Source organism: Populus euphratica, unplaced genomic scaffold, assembly GCF_000495115.2.
Source record: "Populus euphratica unplaced genomic scaffold, PopEup_1.0 scaffold144.1, whole genome shotgun sequence".
Taxonomy (NCBI): domain Eukaryota; kingdom Viridiplantae; phylum Streptophyta; class Magnoliopsida; order Malpighiales; family Salicaceae; genus Populus; species Populus euphratica.
The window spans coordinates 575,451-597,321 of record NW_011500010.1 but is presented as its reverse complement, the minus strand read 5'-3'; the positions used below and the strand labels follow the sequence as shown (position 1 = coordinate 597,321).

Genomic DNA, 21,871 nt, shown 5'->3' with positions numbered 1-21,871 from the left:
AATCCAAGATCCAGGCCACCCAATCAAACCCGACTAAGACCCAATTATATATATATATATATATATACGATGAAGAATAATGAAGCAGAAATGGGGACACATTGATCACAAAGCAAACCTAATTAACGAAAGATTCTATCACAGCCAATGCAGCTGCAGTCTAGTCTAGAAGCTTCTGGCTCTCTCATTTGCTCTTGCCAATTGGGATTTTTGCATTTCTAGTGATTGATTTACAGGGAATGAGTTGGTTACAGAGGGAACTGCATTCTAGGGTTTTAAGGGTTTCAAATTAGAGTGAGCGAGCTGGAGGAGTGAGTTTCGGTGAGTGTGAATTAAAGGGTTTTGGTGGAGAAGGGTGGTTTGATGGTGAAAAAGAGAATCAGAGATTTTTTAATGGATATAAAGTGATTGGAGAGTTCCATTAATGGAGGATTTTTGAGGGAAAGAAAAAAAGGGATGAACTGTTTGGCATTAGCTTATCCTTTTTATTTTTAGTTAAGAAACTACCGAAATAACAGTAGAAGTTAGCTGTGTTTGAGTGGCATAATTTTAGCTGTTTTTTTTTTAGTTAATCTAAATTAATGTATCTAATCTGTGATTCAATTACTTGATCAGGTTAATAACCGGATTGAGTTTTAAAAACTATGGTTAAATTACTAAAAAAAATCCAAAGATAATGACCTTTTTTTTCCTAGCAGCGTGCATCATGGGAACTTGGGCAATAATCCTACAATAGAGACTCATGCTCCAACGACTTTAATGAAACGACAATACATAATGCTAGATTTATAGTCAACACTTTAACAAGGATGGAAAAGGCAGTTTTCCGACCTCGTATGCTCGTACAGTGACGGGTCACCAGCGGGACCTATCCAGGTTAACGTTGTGTGTTTTCCCTTTCCATTGACCACCACGTTCAGGAGCAACCACTCATATGATCTAACCCCCGCATGTGACTGTTTTCTTATTTACCTACTCAACTATTTTGAAGCGACGATCGATGCCACAGCAATGTCTTAGACCTTCAGGAGTTGTAACTTGGTAAAGAAAGCAATAGCAATCCAATCCAACTCCGCGGGTGACCACCTCACATTATTGATCGCCGCCATTGATCCATACCACATTTCAGGTTCCACTTGGCTATTAGCGCCAGCACCGCTGTATTCTGGTCGCTCTCCGGCCTTGCTAACCACGTCCCATAACAAAGCCCTTGAATCATCACCTACCGAGCATATCTGCCTTCCGGTGCATGGAGACCAAGATATAGCATTCACACTTGCCTTATGCTTACATAGCTCCATTAAAGGAGTTGTAGGAAAGCGAATGTCCAGAATAACAACCTTATTACTGTCCATGCCAACTGTGGCTATAAATCTCGGGTCTCTTTTGTTCCACTCTAGCCTTAGCAAAGGACAATCTTGCATTGTATTTTCATAAATTATTGTTGATCTCTCTTTGTTCCTTAAATCGAAAACTCTAACGGAGCCATCACCCGATACTGATGCGAAAACATTGAATGCACCCCATGAAATATCAAACACTTCTTTATCATGTGCAACTAATTGAGCGTCTATAACTTCCTTCTCTATGTCCCAAATCACACAAGTGGTATCGACACTAGAAGTGGCCACACGATGAACATCGAAATCAGCCCAGTCAAATGACGTTATGGCAGAACTGAATTCACTACTCTTATTGCCATTAAGGAGAGACTTCAACTCGATTCGGTCATCATGAATTTGCCATATGCGCAAGTAGTCTCCGGAGGTGGCGATGATATCAGGATTTGCAGCATCCTCGGAGGGGAAGAACATGAGGTTTGTAGGTGAATAAGGGTGGTCGAAGATTAGGCGGCTATCAGTGGTGAAATCAGAAGTGTCGCGGTTGAATTGAACAATTTCCACCTTGTTGCTATAGTCTTCAAGGAAACTTCCTATGGCAAGACGTGATTTTTTGTCCTGTCGAACCGACCAGGCTAGTGAATATATAGGCCACTGAGCTATGTAAGTGTAGATGCCTGGTCTTTTCTCTGAAGAGCTTTGCATGGTTGCTTTGATCTATTATTGAGAATACGAAAGCGAGCCTCTCCGGTCCAATCTCTCTGCATGATATTTAAATAAATAAATAACAGTAATTTCATATCTTTGCACTCTACAAATAAGTTACTCATATCATAGGAAAGCATGATAGAAGGCGGGTTTTCGTTTTCCCTCAGGCAAACTGGTGAGTGCTTCTCAATACTGATACATATGTATACCTCTGATGCAAAGTATACCTCTGATATGATCAGGATAAAGCTAACACTAACATCATTTGATACAAGTTATTAATTAATTGATAATATGAAGCTAATCTAGTATTAGGTTAATGAGATAGAACTCTTGATATCCTAAGCAAGTCACGAGTTCCTTGCACCGTGAGTTTGCTAAGTGTATAGAGGTCTTAGCAGGCTGCAGTTCCATTGAGAGAGGAGGTTGCTTACTTGGCTTAAAAAAGGAGAATTTCATGAACAACCAAACAATAAAGAATGCTTGCTTAATTTAGTGAAAACAATAACATACTGAGGCATCAAATACTTTGAAAGTAAAATTGACTAGAGGTCCTTTAGTTTTTGCTAGGGGACTGAGATTGCGATATATATATATATATACACACACACATGCGCACGCACACGCACACAATTTAAGTTATATCTGATAGAAGTTTAAACGAAGGGTAAATTTTACTTCTATATAAAATTTTAAGTTAATATTTCGGTGCAAGTTTCTAGATAAAATGAATCTTTAAAGGCAAATTTACCCTCCAAAGCTTCTTTTTTTTTACTGTTGTATTGAAATGTGCGTCAAATAGTTTTTCAAAGGAATCACCAAAAGTTTTAATTTTAAGATGCGAAGTGAAGTCAGAAAAGAAAAGAGATTATAACAAAGTGAATCCGTACACTAAATGGAGGGTATTTTCTGAAGATTTACTCTCAAGCATCAAATACAAGATGGCATGAGAAGGCCTGGTTCTTGGCTAGTAGTTCGCTGGCCATATTCTTACCTCAATAAATATTTCGTTTCTGATATGTTGTTTACATAATCAGTGGAAACCTTGTAACCATGCAAAAGCATAAAACACGTTAGAGAAGTTATAGTAAAAAGCAACTACACCGAAACTACAAAAATGTGTTCAACTCCCAAATTAACACTAAAAGAAATGCAAAAGATGTTGTTATTCTCGCCTTACTTCCTCCGAAACGTATGCGACTAGATCAATTTTCTTTGTTCTCTTTATTATCAGTGTTGCACCGTACTCCAGAAAAGGTATTTCTGACCGGGAAGAATGAAAAGAACAGAAAAGATGAAACAAAAATAGGAAAAATATATATATAGCTAAACTCACTCACACGCATATATATTCAAAGAAAATCAAAAGCATCAAGACAAAGTTGCATGTTTTCCTTTGCATCGCAGTCTCAGCTGCTACTACGAGATAAAGAGAAACTTACAGCACTCAAGATCAGCAAAGAGGATCTGCTTGTGCACAAGAGAGGGGGGACGAGAAGTGGAGTTGATATGTATATTTTGCACAGAAGCTTGCTAGGGACGGTGGAAGTTCAGACTTAAGAAGCAAACAATTATTTTTTAAATTATATGGGAAGGTAAGGTAAACCTAATGGTCAAGTATTCACGAGGACAATGCGTCTATGGTTGGTTCACTTTACTTCAGGATAAGGTCGCACGTTTTAACGAACTACTTTCTTTTCTTTTCTATTTTTGTTGTAGGTGCATGTGAGAGGCTTTCAAGAATCCGAATGTTTCCATACATAAACAGGAAGGTTATACAATTTAAGAAACACTTGCAACTAACTGTCTCCTGGGAGTTGTTCCTATTGATAAGAAAATTAAGGTTTGATTCCATACCCAGTTTCTGTTTCAGGTTTCAGTTTGAATTTTGTTAATTAATAATTAATTTCTTAACACAATGACATTATTCACATCCAACTAACTGTACGTAGAGTTACAGATATGTTTTCAATCTTAGCTCCTAGAATTCTATTTTTTTTTTAATAGCACAATTCAAAAAAAGTTTTGGCAGGATTTAAAAAAATATAGTACAAGTTTATAAATGGTAATATCAAACATGTTGTTGTGGATTTTTTTAATATATTTTTATTTAAAAAAATATTGAAAACCAATTATTTTTTTTTAACAAAATGTTCTTGCTGTCCTATTAAAAACAGCACATAATTTCTTGATATTGTATTGTTCCCAGCAGCATGACCTCAATAATAAAAACATATAGTTGTGAAATTAAGTTGCACTATTAATTATAACACAACCTTGCTTCACATGACATATGAATGAAGATGTTGTCTGTAACATTGATAACATTCATTTGTCTACAATCTGTACATCAAAACCCACAATGTTTCTATACATTTTAAAAACAAACCAATGTAAATCGAGGACAGAACCAAATTTTATATTCAAGCAACTAAAAACTTGACCCGAAACCTGATTGATTTAACCCAACAATTAACTATAAATTAAATATATAAAACAATTGATCAACGGTTTTTTATTATTTCATTAAAACAACTTGATAGGACCGAGGAAAAATGTTATAATTCTTCTTTTATTTATACATAACTCATAGTTAATAAATTGAGATATTGAGATTAGATCAAGTTAAATAAGTTAACTAATCTTTAATTAAATTTTTAAACTGATTAAATCCTTGATTGATTTAATTTTAAATTTGATTTAGATTAAATCTCAAATCATCAAGTATTTTTTCATATTATTTGGTTTTTAAATTATATAAAAAAATTTGTGAGTTGAATGTTCGAAATTTGAACATTCATTTGTCTTGTGAAAGTTGCACTATTACCAATAATGCAACCTTCATTTTCTTTTTCTTTAGACTATTTTCTTTGGAAAAGCACAATCTCAAAAAAAAAAAAAAAAAGAATTTATTAGGTTACATTGTTCTCGTATATTATATTATTTTTGAATTGTGCTTAGTTTATCAAAAAAATTTATTGAATGGTGATATTTTCCAAAATAAATTTTAGCTTGATTGAACACATCAACGTGGAAAGAAATTCGTAATTGTCTTGTCCTCGAAAGCTCACATGCAATTTGATTTTACATACTAAAATATATTATCATCCCCTTTCAAAATATTATTTATTATAATAATATTTTAATTTTTTAGTTTTTATTATTTATTTTTATTTTATTTTTTAATATTAAGTTAATTATTATAAATTAATCTTTATATTATTTTATTTTTTTCTATAAAATTATTCTAATTTTATAAATCAAGTTACAAGATTGTAAGTTAAAGTTAATAAGTTACAAGATTGTAAGTTAAAGTTAATAAGTTTATAAATTAACTCAGGCTGACTATATTTTGTTTCAATTAATTTATTTTTTAATTTTATTTTTTAATATTAAAAAAATATTAAATTGATTTTAAAAATTAAATTTTATAATTTATTTTAATTTTCTTTTTATAGAATTATCCGTATTATGACTCAAAAATCCAGTTTAGTCATGAGAGACTACTCCTCTGAGCTTATAACTTCATTAGCGGACTCCATTAAAACATCACTAACTTGTATAATACACAAACATATCCATATTCACTTGTACTGAGAGCATCGCCCCTCCACATTCCTCCAACAAAAGGATGGGTCTGAGTAAAGGAACTCACCAATTAATGGTTCAGACAACTAGCTGTCTAGAACCACTCTCTTGACGAGCATCTCACTGCAACAGGAAGCAGATTTCGGTCAGTAAAATCACAGTATCAATATTTTGCTCTATTTCATCTTCTTCACTGTTAGAGATCAGACTGCCAATCATACACAACGGCTAGAACTAAATCATAACTCCCTCTTCTATGGTGATCTGCCCCAGACCATTTCATAATCATAAAAAAAAAAAGGGTTAAACAAATTAAGATTACAATTTACACGCCACCATTAATTTCTATGATTCAGGTAAAAAAAAATGTGATACAGGTGCCTCATAATCACCTCTTCCAAATTAACTGTATTTCTTTCTGGTCCAACTTTAAAGAACTGCCAGATATCGCCAGTTCTTTCCCCCAAAAGATTTGATCCAGATCAAAGTAACATGGGATCGCCATGGCAATCAATACTAGTTTCAAATCCAGCAGCAGATAACAGTTACAGATATTATACATGGAGTTTTTATCCATCAAGCACACACCAAGCAGTCTCGACAGCTGTCTCACCAGAACACCAACTTTTTTTTAGCTCAGCTTGCCTGAGTTTATAGTATTATTTATCTGACTCCTGTTTTCTCCACAAGAATGATTGACTGTGGGTGGTGAGACTGCACTGAATCCATTCGCTTTAACGGACTCAGGAGGGCCATCTCTTGCCGATGTAATCCTCGTTGAATCAGAATTCTTGATAAATACATCCTCAGGAATCCCCTGCTGTAGCAGTTCTATGCGCCTTAAAGATGGCACATCACCCTTACAGTATCTGTGCCACATGTTCCGGTATGTTGTCTCTAAACCAAGAGTAAAATTTGGTCCATCACAGACTGGAGACTTAGACATAAGTTCCCGGAGACTCGTCCTCAAGTTTGAGAGAGCCGAAATGTCTGAGGCCAGTTGTAGTGCCAATTGAACGTATTCCTCTTCATTTTTGGCAACCAAATGTCCTAACCCTGCGTTACAATCACCCAGAAGGTCCACAAGGATTTATGAAGAATCCGAACATCCTCGAGCAAAATTCAAAGACTCATAAAGCATAGATGTGCAAAAAAACATTATGGATTCATTCTGGATAATTAATGCTTCAGATTCTAAAAGCTAATAAAAAATTCCAACCAAATAGCTCCAATCCGAATTATGAGAATCTAAATATCAGAAAACAGCATGTATTAAATTTGAATTTGAAAGTGAATGGTGGAAACTTTGAAGAAGAAAAAAACATTACATTACATGAAAGCAGCACATATACAGTGTCCATACCATTAGATCACCACAATGACAGGTGACATAAAATTCTCATTCCAGCAGAGTTAATCATTTGGAATAATATCATGGAAAATTTCATATAAATCCAAAAAGCTATGTTTCATCCAGACCATCTATGGTTAAGGCAAGGAGTTTGTCCTTTTCGTTTTACTAGGGCATCATATGAGATGACTTCTTTTTTTTTTTCTTTTCCTTCTTGTTACTGGCTCTATTAGGGATTGAGTTTTCAAAACTATGATCTTGACAAAGCATTCAAAACCATGTCTTCAAGTGTATTGAGTTTACAAAATCATGGTTTTAAAAGGCTACCAGCACTCATAAACCAGCCTTTTTTACTTGAAACCTGCTTTTGGTATACTCAAGGTCAAGCCAAACAAGCACTTCAAAACCAACGAATGCAATAAGGCATGCAAACCGAGAGTAATTTGAGATAGAAATGAAACAAAAAGAAGAAATGAAAACCATGTCTTCAAGAGCATTGAGTATACAAAATCATGGTTTTAAAAGGTTACCGACAATCATAAACCAGCTTTTTTTTACTTTAAACCTGCTTTTGGTAAACTCAAGGTCAGGTCAAACAGGCACTTCGTAAGCAACGAATGCAATGAGGCATATAAACCGAGAGTAATTTGAGATAGAAATGAAACAAAAATAAGAAATGAAAGGTCCTCACCAACTTTGCTGAGAAGACTCACGCCAACATTGTGAGCATGTACAGCACCAGCCATAGTAATGCATGGAACTCCCATGTACAAAGATTCACATGTTGTTGTTGTACCAGCATATGGAAAAGTGTCCAAGCTACATCAAATACATATAAAGTAAGCCATGAAGAAGATTCAAATGACAAGCCAGAAGCACACTGGAAAAGCATGTATGTCTAAATAATGTGAACAAATCTCAGGATAGGATGATAGAAGGTTAGGTATCAACTAAGCATATATAGAGCATATTTTGCTTATTAACTGTTTCCAGAAAGAAACAATAAGTGGTTGCAAGTATATATGATAACTAAAGATCTTACCTTATGTCCATTAGAGAATATGCTTGCATGTGATCATGATTAAGAAGAATTAGAGGCAGGAGATCGACACGCAGTGGTTCCAACCCCAGCTGCTCCAACACTGCAAGGAATCTCTGTCTAACACTATCACAGCCAAATGGCTTGCATTTCACCACAAGGCGGGAGTTCGGAACTGCACAAAGTATCCTAGCCCAAACTTGCAACACCTTAGGTGTTATCTGTGGGGAGACATAATAAAAGGCCCAAAAAGAGGGACACAAAACATGGAAGCAATCAGAAGAATTTTGCCACTATAGATAGTGGTTTAATAGTCTAATTACAAAACTAAACAATACCTTTGCCAGATTATTAAAGCTACCAAATGTGATAAAGCCATTAGAAAGAGCAGGAGTTGGAGTAACAGGCCCAGCCTCTGGAGAAGGTATGTAACAAAGGAAGCATTCTGGTAAACGAACCAACTCCTCAACATGCCTGTCATTGAATATGCATATAAGGTCATGGATAACATAAAATAATATTCCTACTGAGCTATATTTAAGAACAATATCCTCAAGAAAGTAACAAGTGGTCCTACTTTTGTTTAGTCTGAGGAGGGTCAGTGAATGAATCAGTAATTCTGTAATCAATGGCAGGCAAGCCAGTTGTGTTCGGGTAACCAATCCAAGTCACCTAAAATAAAGGTTAGTCAAAAAACAAGGTCGGAGACAAATTAATAGTCCATTCCAAATTGAAAAAATAAAAAAAATCCAAGTGGAGCAAATAGGAATAGGATCCAAAACATAAGCAGAGACGGGGATTTTCTTTTTCTTTTTTAACATGTGCAAATATTGTCTGCATTTATGCCTATTTTTTTAATGCTTCATGAGTTTTGTCCTCGTTTAGGGGATTTTTATAACATTTTTAGCATCCAGATATTTTTTTTCTAGCTAACTTTTAATGGTTTAAAGAATCCTGACCCTCAATCATATCCTGAAGACAAGCTAACCATGAACCAATACAAACCAAGATCTTGACTAAAAAGATTATATGACCAAGATTGGGAAAGGATCGAAGAGGAAATGGTAGGATCTGCATCATATGGTTTAATTTCATTTTTCAACTCACCACTTGTTGAGAATGGTGAAAGCTTAGTCCATAAGGCTGTGTTTGATACATGGGACAGAAGAGGACGCAACATGTGGCTTTTCCATTATTCCGTCAGTGCACAGAGGACTGGAGTGGACTGGACAATTGCCCTGTTTTATGGATGACAAGATAGTGGACAGGACAGGACAACATATGATAACAATAATGATACCCTTGTCCTATCTTGCTTTTAATCTGTGGTACTTTAATGTAAAAGAAAACAATTAAATTCATTATAATTCATAGCAATTGAATTAACCAAACAATTATTTTAATCATATCACAAACTAGTGGGAGTACATTTTTTAAATTGCAACAAATATATATTCATGTCACAAACAATCATTATTTGCTTAATTTGTTTTGAAGCTTGAAAGATGTGAGTTTCTGGTGTTCAATGTTTTTGGCAGTAAACATGGAGATAAAGAGATCAAAATGAAGGTTTTGATCCTAGGATCACCAGATCAAACACACACCATAATAAATAAATAAATAAAACCACAAGAAATGCTCCCAAAATCTTCTGTATCTAAACCATGAATTGAAATGATTTTTGAGGATGGATGATAATTGGGTTGTTATAAGAATCATTTTGTTGGTACAAAAACAGACTTTGATGGCCAGAGAAGTTGCCAGCTCAATCACAGTGACATGACAGGCCTGAGGAAGATGAGAGTGACGTTATTTCTTGAGCTTCACAATAATTTAACAAATTTAATTCAGCTTCAAACAGTACAAAATAGGTCTTGTAATTTGGCAAATAATATTTTCCCTGTCTCCCTCCTGAATAATTTGAAATTCTAATCCTAAAATTAGTAGATTTTAACTTTTGGCTTTTCATAAATTTCTTTTCCCTAATTTGGCCTCTCCAAATGTAATATGAGGCCCTGTCCTGAAGACTCCTCGGCTAAGAAATTAAGGCATCCGATTATATGGAAAAGGAAAGAAAAAGAGCTGACAAACACTTTGATTAATGCACAGATATGCTCTGCCAGTGCAGCATTTCCAGTAGCTATGACAACTCATCATATAGAAGTTGCCAAAGACAACTTGACTAAGTTTCATGTAGATGGGTCGGAAGATTGGATAGATATATCATCAATGAATCATTCAAAATACCTAACGATTTATTTTATGGACCAACAAGACAGAATAACTTAGTCATATCAGACAAGAATGGGACATTTTTTAGAGATGGGACCGGAAAATTCCCAAGTTCACCCCAAACACCTAGCCAACAAAAACTGTGCTGTCCAGTCCCACTTTGTAGGCTAATTAACTATATGCAAGTCAGCAGCCTCCAATAAAGTTGCGCTCTTTCTCATGCAGGCACCAATAACAAAAACCTTGATCATTGAAGAAGTTTATTCAAATTGTTTAAGAACCAAAGCTAATCAAAACAATATGATTCTCCCAGAGGCATAAATTTTAACAAGTCCAGAATCTCACTTCAAGAAACTATGCACACGCTACCTACAAGCACGAATCTAACAAGTTCCTCATACAAAAGCATGCATGGAAAATGAATATTCCCAATATAGGAGGTTCAGGAAACTGAGTTACGTATATATGTGCCTTTTACAGAGTCAAATAAAATTGAAGTATAGCTGTAAAAAAGAGATATGAAGTGTATAAATCATTGGCCATTTCAAGCTCTGCAAAGTGCTAATTTATAGACAGCAAAAATGGACTTCATGAGTCAATTTGTTATCCATAGAAGTGGCCATATAGGTGGACAAAAATTATGATCAATAAACCAAAGCCAAAAGCATGATAATTACTGACATCAACAAATCCAAAACAACCTATAAGGAAAGATATACTATTAATTGTTTGCATAAAAAGTCAGAGCATACACAACTTCTTAAATAATATATACTATGAATGGACTCCTCACAAGATAACATCAAGGAAAGAACCACACACCAAAAAAAAAAAAAGGAAAGAAAAGGAAAAGGAAACTAAAACCTAAGGCATACCTGAACAGGTGCTGGTCGGCATGCCATCATTCCCAACTTATTGTTAGCTGTATGTCCAGTGAGTTCAACCAAAATGTCAACTTTATCTTCTCTAACCATGCTTGCAACCTTCTTCTCATCAATCCCGTATATATCCCTCCACATCCCACCCTTTTTTAAAACTTTCTCCCTAAACCTATTCGTTTTTGCATCAGACTGCAATCATTAGAACAGAAAATCCAGAATATCAACATAGCTCACGGATGTCTTGCAGATTTGTAAGCATACTACACAATGCTCTAATTGAATGGTATAAACATAGAATCAAGGCAGTGATTAGCATCAAAGTGCTGGAAAGAGTTGCCTGTTTTGTGGATGCCATGGATTGTGAACTTGACCATCAGAGTCACAAATTAAAATGAACATGAAGCAAAATGATTGGCAATACTGCTGAGCAATTGTGGTATATAAAGGAGGTTTATTCAAAAAAGACTACTACTAACCATCTCTTGCCATCAGTTATATTTAAAAAACAGAATGTTTTTATAAAAAATATAAACCGAGTGGTTTGATGTAGGCAAACAAGTAATGAATTTCATATGACAACACTGATTAGACATATTTGCAATAAAAAAATCCATAAAATCATACATCCGTAAATACTCAAAAATCAACAAATATGTAATAGAGACAAACCATGGTATGCATACCTTCACAACTGCTGAATAGACAACCACCATATAATTTGCATAGTCATGATAGACAAGAGGGGCCTCAATGAAATAAGATACAGAATGAGTAAAATAATCTGGAGATACATATCCAATCACAAGTGGTCTCTCTGGAACTTTTGGGTTGTCCCACGAAGTGTACTGCGGATACAACCTCATAAAGCGCCTACCCCATTCCCTGCATGTAGCATTTCACTTCCGATAAGGCTCACCAAGCTCAATCTAAGAGTTTCCAAACGCTACAAAGTACAATAAAATTGGCATTCTTTTAAAATGTCAAGACTTTACAACATAAAATGCTATTATCATATTCAAATTATATATAATCATCTATGACCAAAAAATGATAGCATGAGCCATAGAGTTCGAAGAAAATGCCCAACTTTTCGTTGAATAAAAATCATTTTGAAAGCCCATAAAGAATAAAATTCAGTCTTTTGATGTAAGAAATTGATGGAAGGACAATTGCAGTAGCTTAATAATGAAGATATATCATTCAATCCCAAAATCTACAATGGACAGAAAGTAGAAAACAGACATAAAAAAGAATATTCACAAACTGAATGCTAATAATGTTCTTCCTCAAATTTCTCAACTCATTTAAATTTTTTATTTGAAAAACAAATTATTTTATATCATGATGGTGTTTGCTTGTAGTCTTCCACCCTCATAATCAGTATAGGAAATATTTTCCAAGTGCCATATTAAATGGCTTCACTGGGAGAAGACAATGACCTCATTAGAAGATTCTTAAAAGAATTGAAATGAAAATGAAATGCCTAGCCCATTGGAGTTAAACCCTACCTGTGAGCCTGAAAAAGCTTATCATCATGTCCCTCGTTTATGTAGTTCATTGCAAGCAACCGATTCTGGCATTGAAAGTTCATAGATATAGATAAGAGAAAGCAATGATACAACAAAGAGGATCCTACACCCATCATACAGACAACAATGTCTGGCATACAATCAATGAATATACGAGCTGTTTGATCTTGGCACCAACTCTGACCATGTTTAAGACATTCAAACAGTACAATACTTTGATAAAAAATTTCCGTCCTTTTTTATAAAGAAAAAAAAGTGGAGGTAGCAGTTGGGCCATCACTTCTACTGTTAGGCCACTTGAAGAATGTAAAAGCGTTCATGTAAAAGAATAAAACCAAGAAGAATTCTTCCTTCTACAATCATCACCATTCCATGCAGCTGCCCACCTCCCCTCCCCCACTTGTGAAGCCAATTACCATTCAAGAGAAAGAATGAAAAATGGGGAAAGTAGCACATGTGGCACTACTACTGAATGTAAAGCATCTGTATTTAAGAATAAAATCAAGTGAACAAAATAAGAAGTAGGTTTTGTCCTTTCACAACAATCATTAACCAATACATAACCTCCACTCCCATGGCCTCTAAGAAGCAATGTCCTTCCCATCCAATGTTATAGTTAAAGCCTTTCATATTTAAACTCAACTGTTCATTCATGCCACTAGACCAGCTTAAAAAAAATTACAGTTCAAACATATTGAGTAAAATCTCTTATAGCATTAGAGGACTAAAAGGAGCATGTTTATGACAACCGACAGAACTTGGCAAGCACTTAGCATTTACTCAAGTAACTGAAAGTGTAACAGCACCTGGCCTGCATTGCGAGAATCAGGATCTATCTCCAGGCATTGCTCGTAAGCACTGATTGCCATAGTTATATTGCCAACATCTCTGTAAAGAACTCCTACAAGTAAAGGATAAATAAAATGACATGTAGCAGAAGAAAAAATTGGTACTAGCCTTTTCTCTTTTGTTTTTTTTTTTTTTTTGGGGGGGGGGGGGGGGGGGTGTTTCCATGTAGAACAGGAATCAAATTTATAAAGGAAAATTGTCACAGTACAAATGAAATCTAAGATACTTATATCAGAATCGATGAAACATCTGAAAAGCAAACACATCGGGGAGGGTGTGTTTGTTTCCATATAGAAAAGGAATCTGATTTATAAAGGAAAATTGTCACACTGCAAATAAAATCTAAGATAATTGTTTCAGAATCAATGAAACATCTGAAAAGCAAACTCATCAGAGCTCACAGTGACCTTTTTCTTATCGAAGGGCAGATACAAGAGTGTGAGCGAGCGAGCGAGCGAGAGAGAGAGAGATACCTAAGTTATTATATGCTTCAGCATATGTCGGATTTGCCATGATAGCTTTCTCAATCATGCTTGCAGCAGCATCCATTTTACCCTGCAAATAGGAAGGATCTGGTCAGCAACATGCCAGATATATAATAAACTAAAATAATGTGCATCGAGTATGATTTCATTTAGGACCTGGACAGTGTAAACAACACCAAGGTTGTTCAATGACTGAGAGAAGTTTGGTTTGATTGATAAAGCTAACTGCAAAACAAAAATAATGATGAACATGATTTCCATCACTGAAGAATGAAAACTTAAAAACTGTACAAGTATCTGAACTTGCCTGATAACACTCCACAGCTTTATCAAGGTTGTCTCGGTCTTTGTATATTACACCTAAATTGTTGCATGCCTCTGCACAGTGAGGATTGAAGTGGAAAGCAAGTTCATAGAACACAATTGCCTGCTCACATGGAATAGATTTACTCAATCAATGAATAATAAAATTATTGCAATAAGAAATAAATAAAACTAGCTAAAAACTTAAGTGTATGTGTGTAGTTATATATATAACTTGGCATCGATGAAAAATAAGTTCCAAGCTCAACTTTTTTAGCATGTTGCTATAAATTTGTCAATCCTCATTGCTCTAGAGGCAAAAGTGTACAAATGGATAGTGGGTCAAGAACAGGGTAAAATTCTTAAAAGATCATTCACCATCTCAAACTTCAGCATTTCACCATAAGCAACACCAAGATTATACATGGCATCAGCATAGTGCCAGTTATAATACAAAGCCTTCTTGTAATATGCCACACCTTGATTGATATCTCCCTCAAGTTTAACCTGAATACACAAATGATTAAATCCAAAATCAAACATGTGCAAGAAAAAAGGTATTCTACTATAAGTTTTCACGAAAAGACAAGCTACTTGAGCATCTAATTAACACAACTGACATTAAGTAAAACAAACAGAATCTAAGGAAAGACTCTGCAAATGTGAATTCACAGCTATTATAAGACTAAGCATGAAGGATGGAAAACCCACTTTTGTTCCTAAATCTGTCAATGCTATTGCCATATTATTCTTTGCAATCTCAAAGTTGGGTGACACAGCTAGACACCTGAAAGAATAATATAATTAAGGAACAATCATCAGCAGAGGCATTGAAAGTATGTACAACTTATGTGCAGGGCCCAATAGAAAAGTAAAATAAGTGGCAGGCATACCTCTCATAACAGGCAATGGCTGATTCTAGGTCACCTCTGTTTTTGTAGATGACACCCATGTTGCAGTATGCTTCAGCATACATAGGCCTCTCTATTGCAGCCTTCTCATAGCAACTAAGGGCAGTGTCATATTGCATCATTTCAGAATACACAACACCAAGGTTATAATATGCAGGCTGCACATAAGAAGTATGACTATTTACAAATGAAAAGTGGAAAACAAACATAGAAACACAAGATTCTGGGAGTGGGAATGAGAAAAAAAATAATATTACCGCATAGTGCGGATCTACTTTAAGAGCATCATAATACTTCTGAATTCCCTCTTGTGTATTACCAGAGAGCTTTAAGCTGGTTCCAAGATCTGTTAAAACAATGGCTAGGCACTCCGAAGCTGGCTTGTATGAAGGATCAGCTTTCAAAGCCTTGTGATACGACTACACAAGAAAAAATCACTAAAATCTTATAAATCAACTTTTGCATATAATATATAGTTGCAAAACCAAAACCCAAAGCATGATCAACTCACATATAAACATATATAATTAGCAATGACATAGTTTCAGTACATTGTAGAATGCAATTCACAAAAAAAATTACAGCAAGAGGTGGTAAACATGCCCTTATCCATAGCAGCTATCAGGCTGACATTGATAGACAGAATTTCATAGCTACCCAGAACACTCCTTACGAGCAAATACAGAAGCTCAAAATGAGAGCTAAAAACTACTGTTACCAGCAGGAAAAGTGAAAACACTAAGTTATTTTTGAAAAAGAAATTGAACAATATTTACTTTTAGCTTTATTTTCAACAAATGCAGGATGAAGCATCCATCTGAGTTCATACACATGCACGGACAGCTGAGCGATGAGTATATCGACTACAAATTCTCTCAATTCCAATTTATCATGCAAAGAACGTAGGAACTAGTTATCAGTATCAGCAATCACCGATCCCCTTTTTTTTAGATGCATAAGATCCACAAGCACGATAAAGCCAGTCTATATGCGTAGGAAAGCTAGTAAAGCATCACAAAAAAAGGGGGAAATGAGACTTCTAATCTGTACTAGCATACTTAACAATTCGAATAGCAAGCAATTAAATCCAACCTGTAAATAAAATTGCAATACAAGTTTGCTTGCAAACTGTGACTTCTAATTATAACAAACATCTTATTTACTGATGTGATGAAGATGAATTGATGGTCATGAGCTTACTTCAGCAGCCTCTAACAGACGACCCTCATCCTTGTACAGTATACCACAATGTGTCAGGGCACACGCGTTCTCTGGGTCCAGCTTAATAGCTTCAGCAAAACTATCAAAAGCAAGCCTTTCCATGTTCTGCATCTGCAAGCATATTCCTTTTCCGATGTAAGCCTCAGCATTTCTACTATCATTCTCCAGGGCACTCTCGTAAAGAGCAAGAGCATCAGCAAATTTATTTCTCGATCGAAGAATGTTGGCATAAGAGAGTGCGTCCTTCCCTTCAAACCCCTTCTGTGCTGGAGACGAACCAACACGAGAGCCACTAGGGCCAGGTGAAGGCCGTGATCCCTTCAAGAAACCATTATCCCCAATCGGTTCCTTCTCTCTCACATTACCAGCATCATTCTCTGTCCACGCCATCTGGGTATACCGAGATTCTCTCTTTCCTATAGGAGTATCTACGAAAATAATCAACTTTTCATTCACAACCACCGCACGTCAAAAAAACAAACCACAAATGCAAGGCTTTACCCAATGCTTGAACTTTAAATGCATAGAGTTTCAGGCTTTATGAGACATTAAATTGCACTGAAATTCAACTTCAAATTACTAAAACAACCACTTCACCTTGCCTCCATGGAATGACAAGCACAACAAAAACCAGGATTTTCAATGTTAAAGAGAGAAAGAAGTGTTTTTACATCATTATAACTGCATTGAACACACAATTGGAAACCCTAACTAGGTCAAAACTGATTCAAGAAACTGCTTGATTTAGCAAAGCTACCATCTTGAACCCCAGCTGATCATTTAATAAAACCCTAAAAGAAGAAGAAAATAATTAAAACATCACGAAAGAATCATCAAACCCCAGCAAAACCCATATAGAAGTAGAAGATAAAAATTAAGGGTTTTTATCCAATTCGATACGCAGAAAAAAAAAGGAAACGAGAAACTCAAGAAGACAAGATAAAAAGTGTTTAAAAAAATAGAGATTTTGATACTCACATTCAAGAAAACAAAAACCCACTAGAGCAAAAGACTTTTAATAAGGAATGGCGTCTGACAAGAAGAGAGATAGGTGTAGGCTAAGGTTGGCCGGAGTAAGTGAGTGTCCAAAGACAGAATTTTCAGAGAGAGTTATACTAATTTTAAGAGGTTATTATTCGAAAGTTGAAACGGAGACACGGCACTCTCTCTTTAAATTCCGGTCTCCGACAGCGAGAAAGCGATAGAAGCGTCCCACAACCAGAGAGAAAACGGTCGAGCCACCTGCTTGGTGTTGGTGTGTTCGTTAAATTACAAACAGGAGAGGACTCTGTTGCCTTTTGTTTGGTTTTGTGTTGCTTTTGCCCTCTTATCTCCACAATAATTTCATTTTTGTACCATCACTCTTTGATATGGCAGCTACCGGTGGAGCAATGGAAGTGTGCACTCTCTTTTTTATACTTTTTAAAGCTGTTTTCAGACAATTTACATATTAATTAAAAAAGAAAATATAATATTAACCTAAATTTTTTTAATATTAATTTTTCTGCAAATATCGAAGTATTTACTATTAAGCTGAGCCTCTTGCAAAAGCCTTGTTTTGAAAGAGTCTCGACTGAATTAAGGTCAGCTTCCCATAAACCCTCCTGTTCCTTTCATGAGCGCCAAGCCTGCCTCAGCAAGACTGAGAGAAAGCTCCCTTTCTATACGAAAACAAAAAACAGAGAGAGCCCAAGCAAGCTCTGTTTGCCAGTCCCTTAATTGCATTTGGACCCCACTCCTCTGTATAATGCACTGCCATATTATCTGATCTTCTGCGACCCGATTACATGAAGAACAAGCAGCCTGCATGTCTCTTCCCCGTTGCACTTGTCAGACTTTTGCTGACAACCTGTGAAGATCGCAAAGCCAGGCAATAAAGCTATACCAGTAAAGAGAAATTGCCACTACAGATCCTTTCCGAAGAAATACAATCCTGGGAGCAATTATTTCCAAAGAAATACAAGCTCTTTAACATCTCCAAGAGCAGTCATTATGTGCATTTAGACTCCATGCACTTCTATTTTTAATCAGATGACTCGAACCCAAATTCAGCCAAAAAGAAAAACCTTGTGTAGTGCATTTGGAAAAATAAATATTTTTTTTAGTTAATTTTATTTTTTTACTTGAAAAGAACACTCTTTTATTTTTTATATTCAATATTAGTATAATTAATCAGTGTTTTCTAGCTTTTTTATATAAAGATTTGTCATAATTTTTTTAGCAATGAGGGTGAATAAATAAAATTAAATATTTTAAGAGTTTCCTCAAGTTATGGTGTTGTTGATCTTTATGGGACTTGACTTGTAATAAACATTGTTATTTTTCACTTATATTTGGGTGAGTTGATACCAAGTGATTCCTAATAATTTTTGTTATGTTATCAAATCACCATACCAATGGATAATTATCATGGTTCAACAATTCTACATGATTAGTTATTGTGCATTGTAAAATAATCATGATCGGAAAAAATTGTGAAATAGGACATGTTTTTGCAGAAGATGATAAAGTGACTTCTTTTAAGGAAAAAAATATTATTTTTGTTTCTGTTAATAATTGTTATTGAATATTATAATGATAAAACTGATGATGAGATGCTTATTATAAAAGTATTGTATTATGAATTTGTGATTGTTGTTAATAGGTGAATAACAATAATTAAAAAAAAATATAGGATAGGATATGCTCGTTCATGAAAGGATGAGAAAGTTTTTTCTTAGAAAAAAGACGTTGAGGAACTAATATGTTATTTTGTTCTTGTCAATTGCTATAAAAAATCTTAGTGGTAGGACCTATAATGAAATGATGTATAAAAATGTTGTAGTAAGAGTTATTGTATCAGATATTTATGATGAGACAATTTATATAAAAATATTGTATTAGAAATTATAACAAGAAAACATGTATAAAAGTGTTAAAAATTTATGAAGCGGTCCACACACAAAAATATTTGTGCTGGAGGATAATAGTTTGAACTCGTATTTTATGGTGAGTTTCTTTCATTATAGTAAACTGATGCATTAACTTTTAAAAACAATAAATAATTTTCTTGATTAATTTTTTTTTTTTTTTACCATGCATTGTTATGCTTTTCTATATATATATAATGTTGTGTTGGGTTTTTAACGAGTAAGATGTAGATAAATAAAATTAAGTATTTTAAAAATAATATATTATACTATAGATTTTTCATTATAGAAGCCCGATTTTATTTTTTTTAATTAATGTTTATTTTAAAATATGATAGAGGTTGTATTTTAAAGTATTTTTCATTTGAAAATACATTAAATTATTTTTTTATTTTTTAAAAAATTATTTTTAACACCATATTAAAATAATTCAAACATAAAAAAATTCAAATTTAAAAAAAAAAAAAACACTGTACCACAATGCTAAACACCGTTTCCTGTGATACTTTACAGGCAATCTCCTCATTTTAAATCCTGCAACATTGTCTATTTGTGCAACAGTTTCAGCACCTAAAAAAACCTCACAATTTGAAGGTTTGAATATCAGACCATATAATGAGCAGAACTGATAAAAAATAGTAACCACAGAGTTAATAGCATTCACGTTTCCAGCAGCCAAAAACACGAGGTCACTAGCAAAACAAAGGTGAGTTGAAAAAGACTTTCTTACACCTTGGATGGTAAGGGAGACTTCCATTAGCAGCAGCAACATTCAACGAACATGATAGGACTTCCATCACGACCACAAATAAATAAGATTTCAACGGGTCACCTTTTCACAAACCCTTCTCGCCATTAAAATGACCTCGAAGACTGCCATTAACAATCACTGAAAAGCTGGTGGTGGAGATACAAGCATGTAGCCAATTTACAGATTAAATATCGAGCTCTAAAAACATTCTCTCCGGTTCTCGTCGTATCTTGTACAAAAGTTGGTTGATTTTGTCTAATAATGAAATAAAGACAAATTTTCATCTGCAAGATTTTGGATATGCATTTATAGAGAGTTGTGCAGCAGTAGATAGGTCTAAAACCCACTACTTTACTCGCATTTGCAACCTTAGGAACAAGAGTGATAGTAGTGGAATTGATGGCTTTCAACATTTTACCAGCTCGGAAGGAATCCAATAGAGCATCGGTCACCTCATCGCTAACAAAGTCGCAGGCAGACTTGAAAGAACAGGTGCCTTACTACTATTCAAAGAGAGCGTGACCCTTTTAAGTTTAACCTCTTGAGCAGACTACAAGAGCAGCAAGGAAAGATCGTTGTTTTGTAGAGAACCTTTTAGGGAGGATTCTTAGAGCATGCTCCACATTGCTATCTTCGTCACCAAGCAAATTATGATAGGATTGAATGATTCTAAATTTCAGCTTGGGAATTCAGAATGCTACCACCTGCATGCAGAAAGAAGAACGGAGATTGTATTTTAAATTCTCCATGCCTTGGTTATTTGAACAATCAGTGCCAGAAGTAGAGAACTTCTCATCTACAATGATCACTTTAACAGTGTTTCTCCGCAGTATCCATCTAAAGATCTTCTCATCTACAATATTCTGAAAATTCTGTTCTCATATGTTGTCTCCACCAAGTAATCTACAGACTTCTTGTTGTTTAAGAGGGTGATTAAACCCTCTATTATTAAATATCTTTGCGATCGAATTTTATGCCAATATTAATCTACATCTACATTTAAACCAAGTGTATTTGTTTATGAACTTTTTTTACGCAACGCCCTCTTGCATTACCTTGTGTGTTTGGAATTATGAGGCGTTAATTAAAAACACCAAAAGGAAAAAAAAATTAAATCAATAAAGACATCGCTTTTAATTTGATTAAATACTAAGATTTGTGGGCTCGCACTAAGACACATGTTAGAATTTTTTTTTTCTTATCAATTAAAAAAAAAACATTAGTGTAATGCAAGCGTGTATAAAAAAATAACCATAGCTTGGGACATATACCCGATTGATCAACAAATGCTTGTATAGTTAATTAGATGATAAAAATATAGATAACGAAAATAAATAGCCCAACTCAAACAAAAAATAGTTATGGTAACCTGCAAAAGAAATTATTAAAAAATCAAAAAAAGATCATCACCTGTCTACTTGCTTTCTTATAGAACCTGATCTGCTAGCAAAATATATATATGTTGTATTATATTATATTACTTTTTAAAACAGAATTATTTCACTAATATTTTTTTTGAAAACATGCTAGCAAGAAAAAATAGAAAGAAAAAAAACTGGGTATAGATCTGGAGTGAGCGGCAAAGAGCTGTACTTGTTAGTAATGGAAAATTAAGTGATTAATTAAAATTTACGCCAGGCTCTTTTACAGATCCCCTCTTCTCATCTTTCAATCTAAATAAGCCAAGGTATAATACATGGTATATCACAATAAAATCATCTCCATGCACAATGGCGACGCTGATTATCAAGAATTTGACAAGCACAAATGATTT

At 34.6% G+C, this 21,871-nt stretch overlaps 2 protein-coding genes across 6 annotated transcripts; both read right to left on the bottom strand.

Moving 5' to 3' along the window:
- Positions 1-731: 731 nt before the first annotated feature.
- On the bottom strand, positions 732-3,613 carry LOC105141420 (WD repeat-containing protein LWD1-like). Of its 3 annotated transcripts, XM_011048629.1 has the most exons (3): positions 3,491-3,613; positions 3,224-3,311; positions 732-2,101 (listed from the first exon to the last, which is right to left on the bottom strand). In XM_011048629.1, exon 3 carries the CDS (start codon positions 2,043-2,045, stop codon positions 1,017-1,019), a length of 1,029 nt encoding a protein of 342 aa, XP_011046931.1. In that variant the 5' UTR covers positions 2,046-2,101; positions 3,224-3,311; positions 3,491-3,613; the 3' UTR covers positions 732-1,016. The 3 variants fall into 3 exon arrangements, with proteins under 3 accessions (XP_011046931.1, XP_011046932.1, XP_011046934.1); XM_011048630.1 differs by lacking the exon at positions 3,224-3,311; XM_011048632.1 differs by lacking the exons at positions 3,224-3,311; positions 3,491-3,613 and adding an exon at positions 3,043-3,177.
- A 2,258-nt stretch (positions 3,614-5,871) lies between these two features.
- On the bottom strand, positions 5,872-17,810 carry LOC105141418 (probable UDP-N-acetylglucosamine--peptide N-acetylglucosaminyltransferase SPINDLY). Of its 3 annotated transcripts, none has more exons than XM_011048626.1 (18): positions 17,416-17,810; positions 16,417-16,865; positions 15,474-15,635; positions 15,199-15,374; positions 15,017-15,092; positions 14,684-14,812; positions 14,310-14,429; positions 14,159-14,227; positions 13,991-14,072; positions 13,475-13,569; positions 12,648-12,712; positions 11,823-12,021; positions 11,134-11,328; positions 8,604-8,698; positions 8,365-8,500; positions 8,030-8,247; positions 7,679-7,806; positions 5,872-6,692 (listed from the first exon to the last, which is right to left on the bottom strand). In XM_011048626.1, the coding sequence occupies exons 2-18, from the start codon at positions 16,825-16,827 to the stop codon at positions 6,268-6,270; spliced, it is 2,781 nt and encodes a 926-aa protein (XP_011046928.1). In that variant the 5' UTR covers positions 16,828-16,865; positions 17,416-17,810; the 3' UTR covers positions 5,872-6,267. The 3 variants fall into 3 exon arrangements, with proteins under 3 accessions (XP_011046928.1, XP_011046929.1, XP_011046930.1); XM_011048627.1 differs by having other exon boundaries at positions 16,417-16,853; XM_011048628.1 differs by lacking the exon at positions 17,416-17,810 and adding an exon at positions 17,109-17,228.
- Between the last annotated feature and the right edge of the window lie 4,061 nt (positions 17,811-21,871).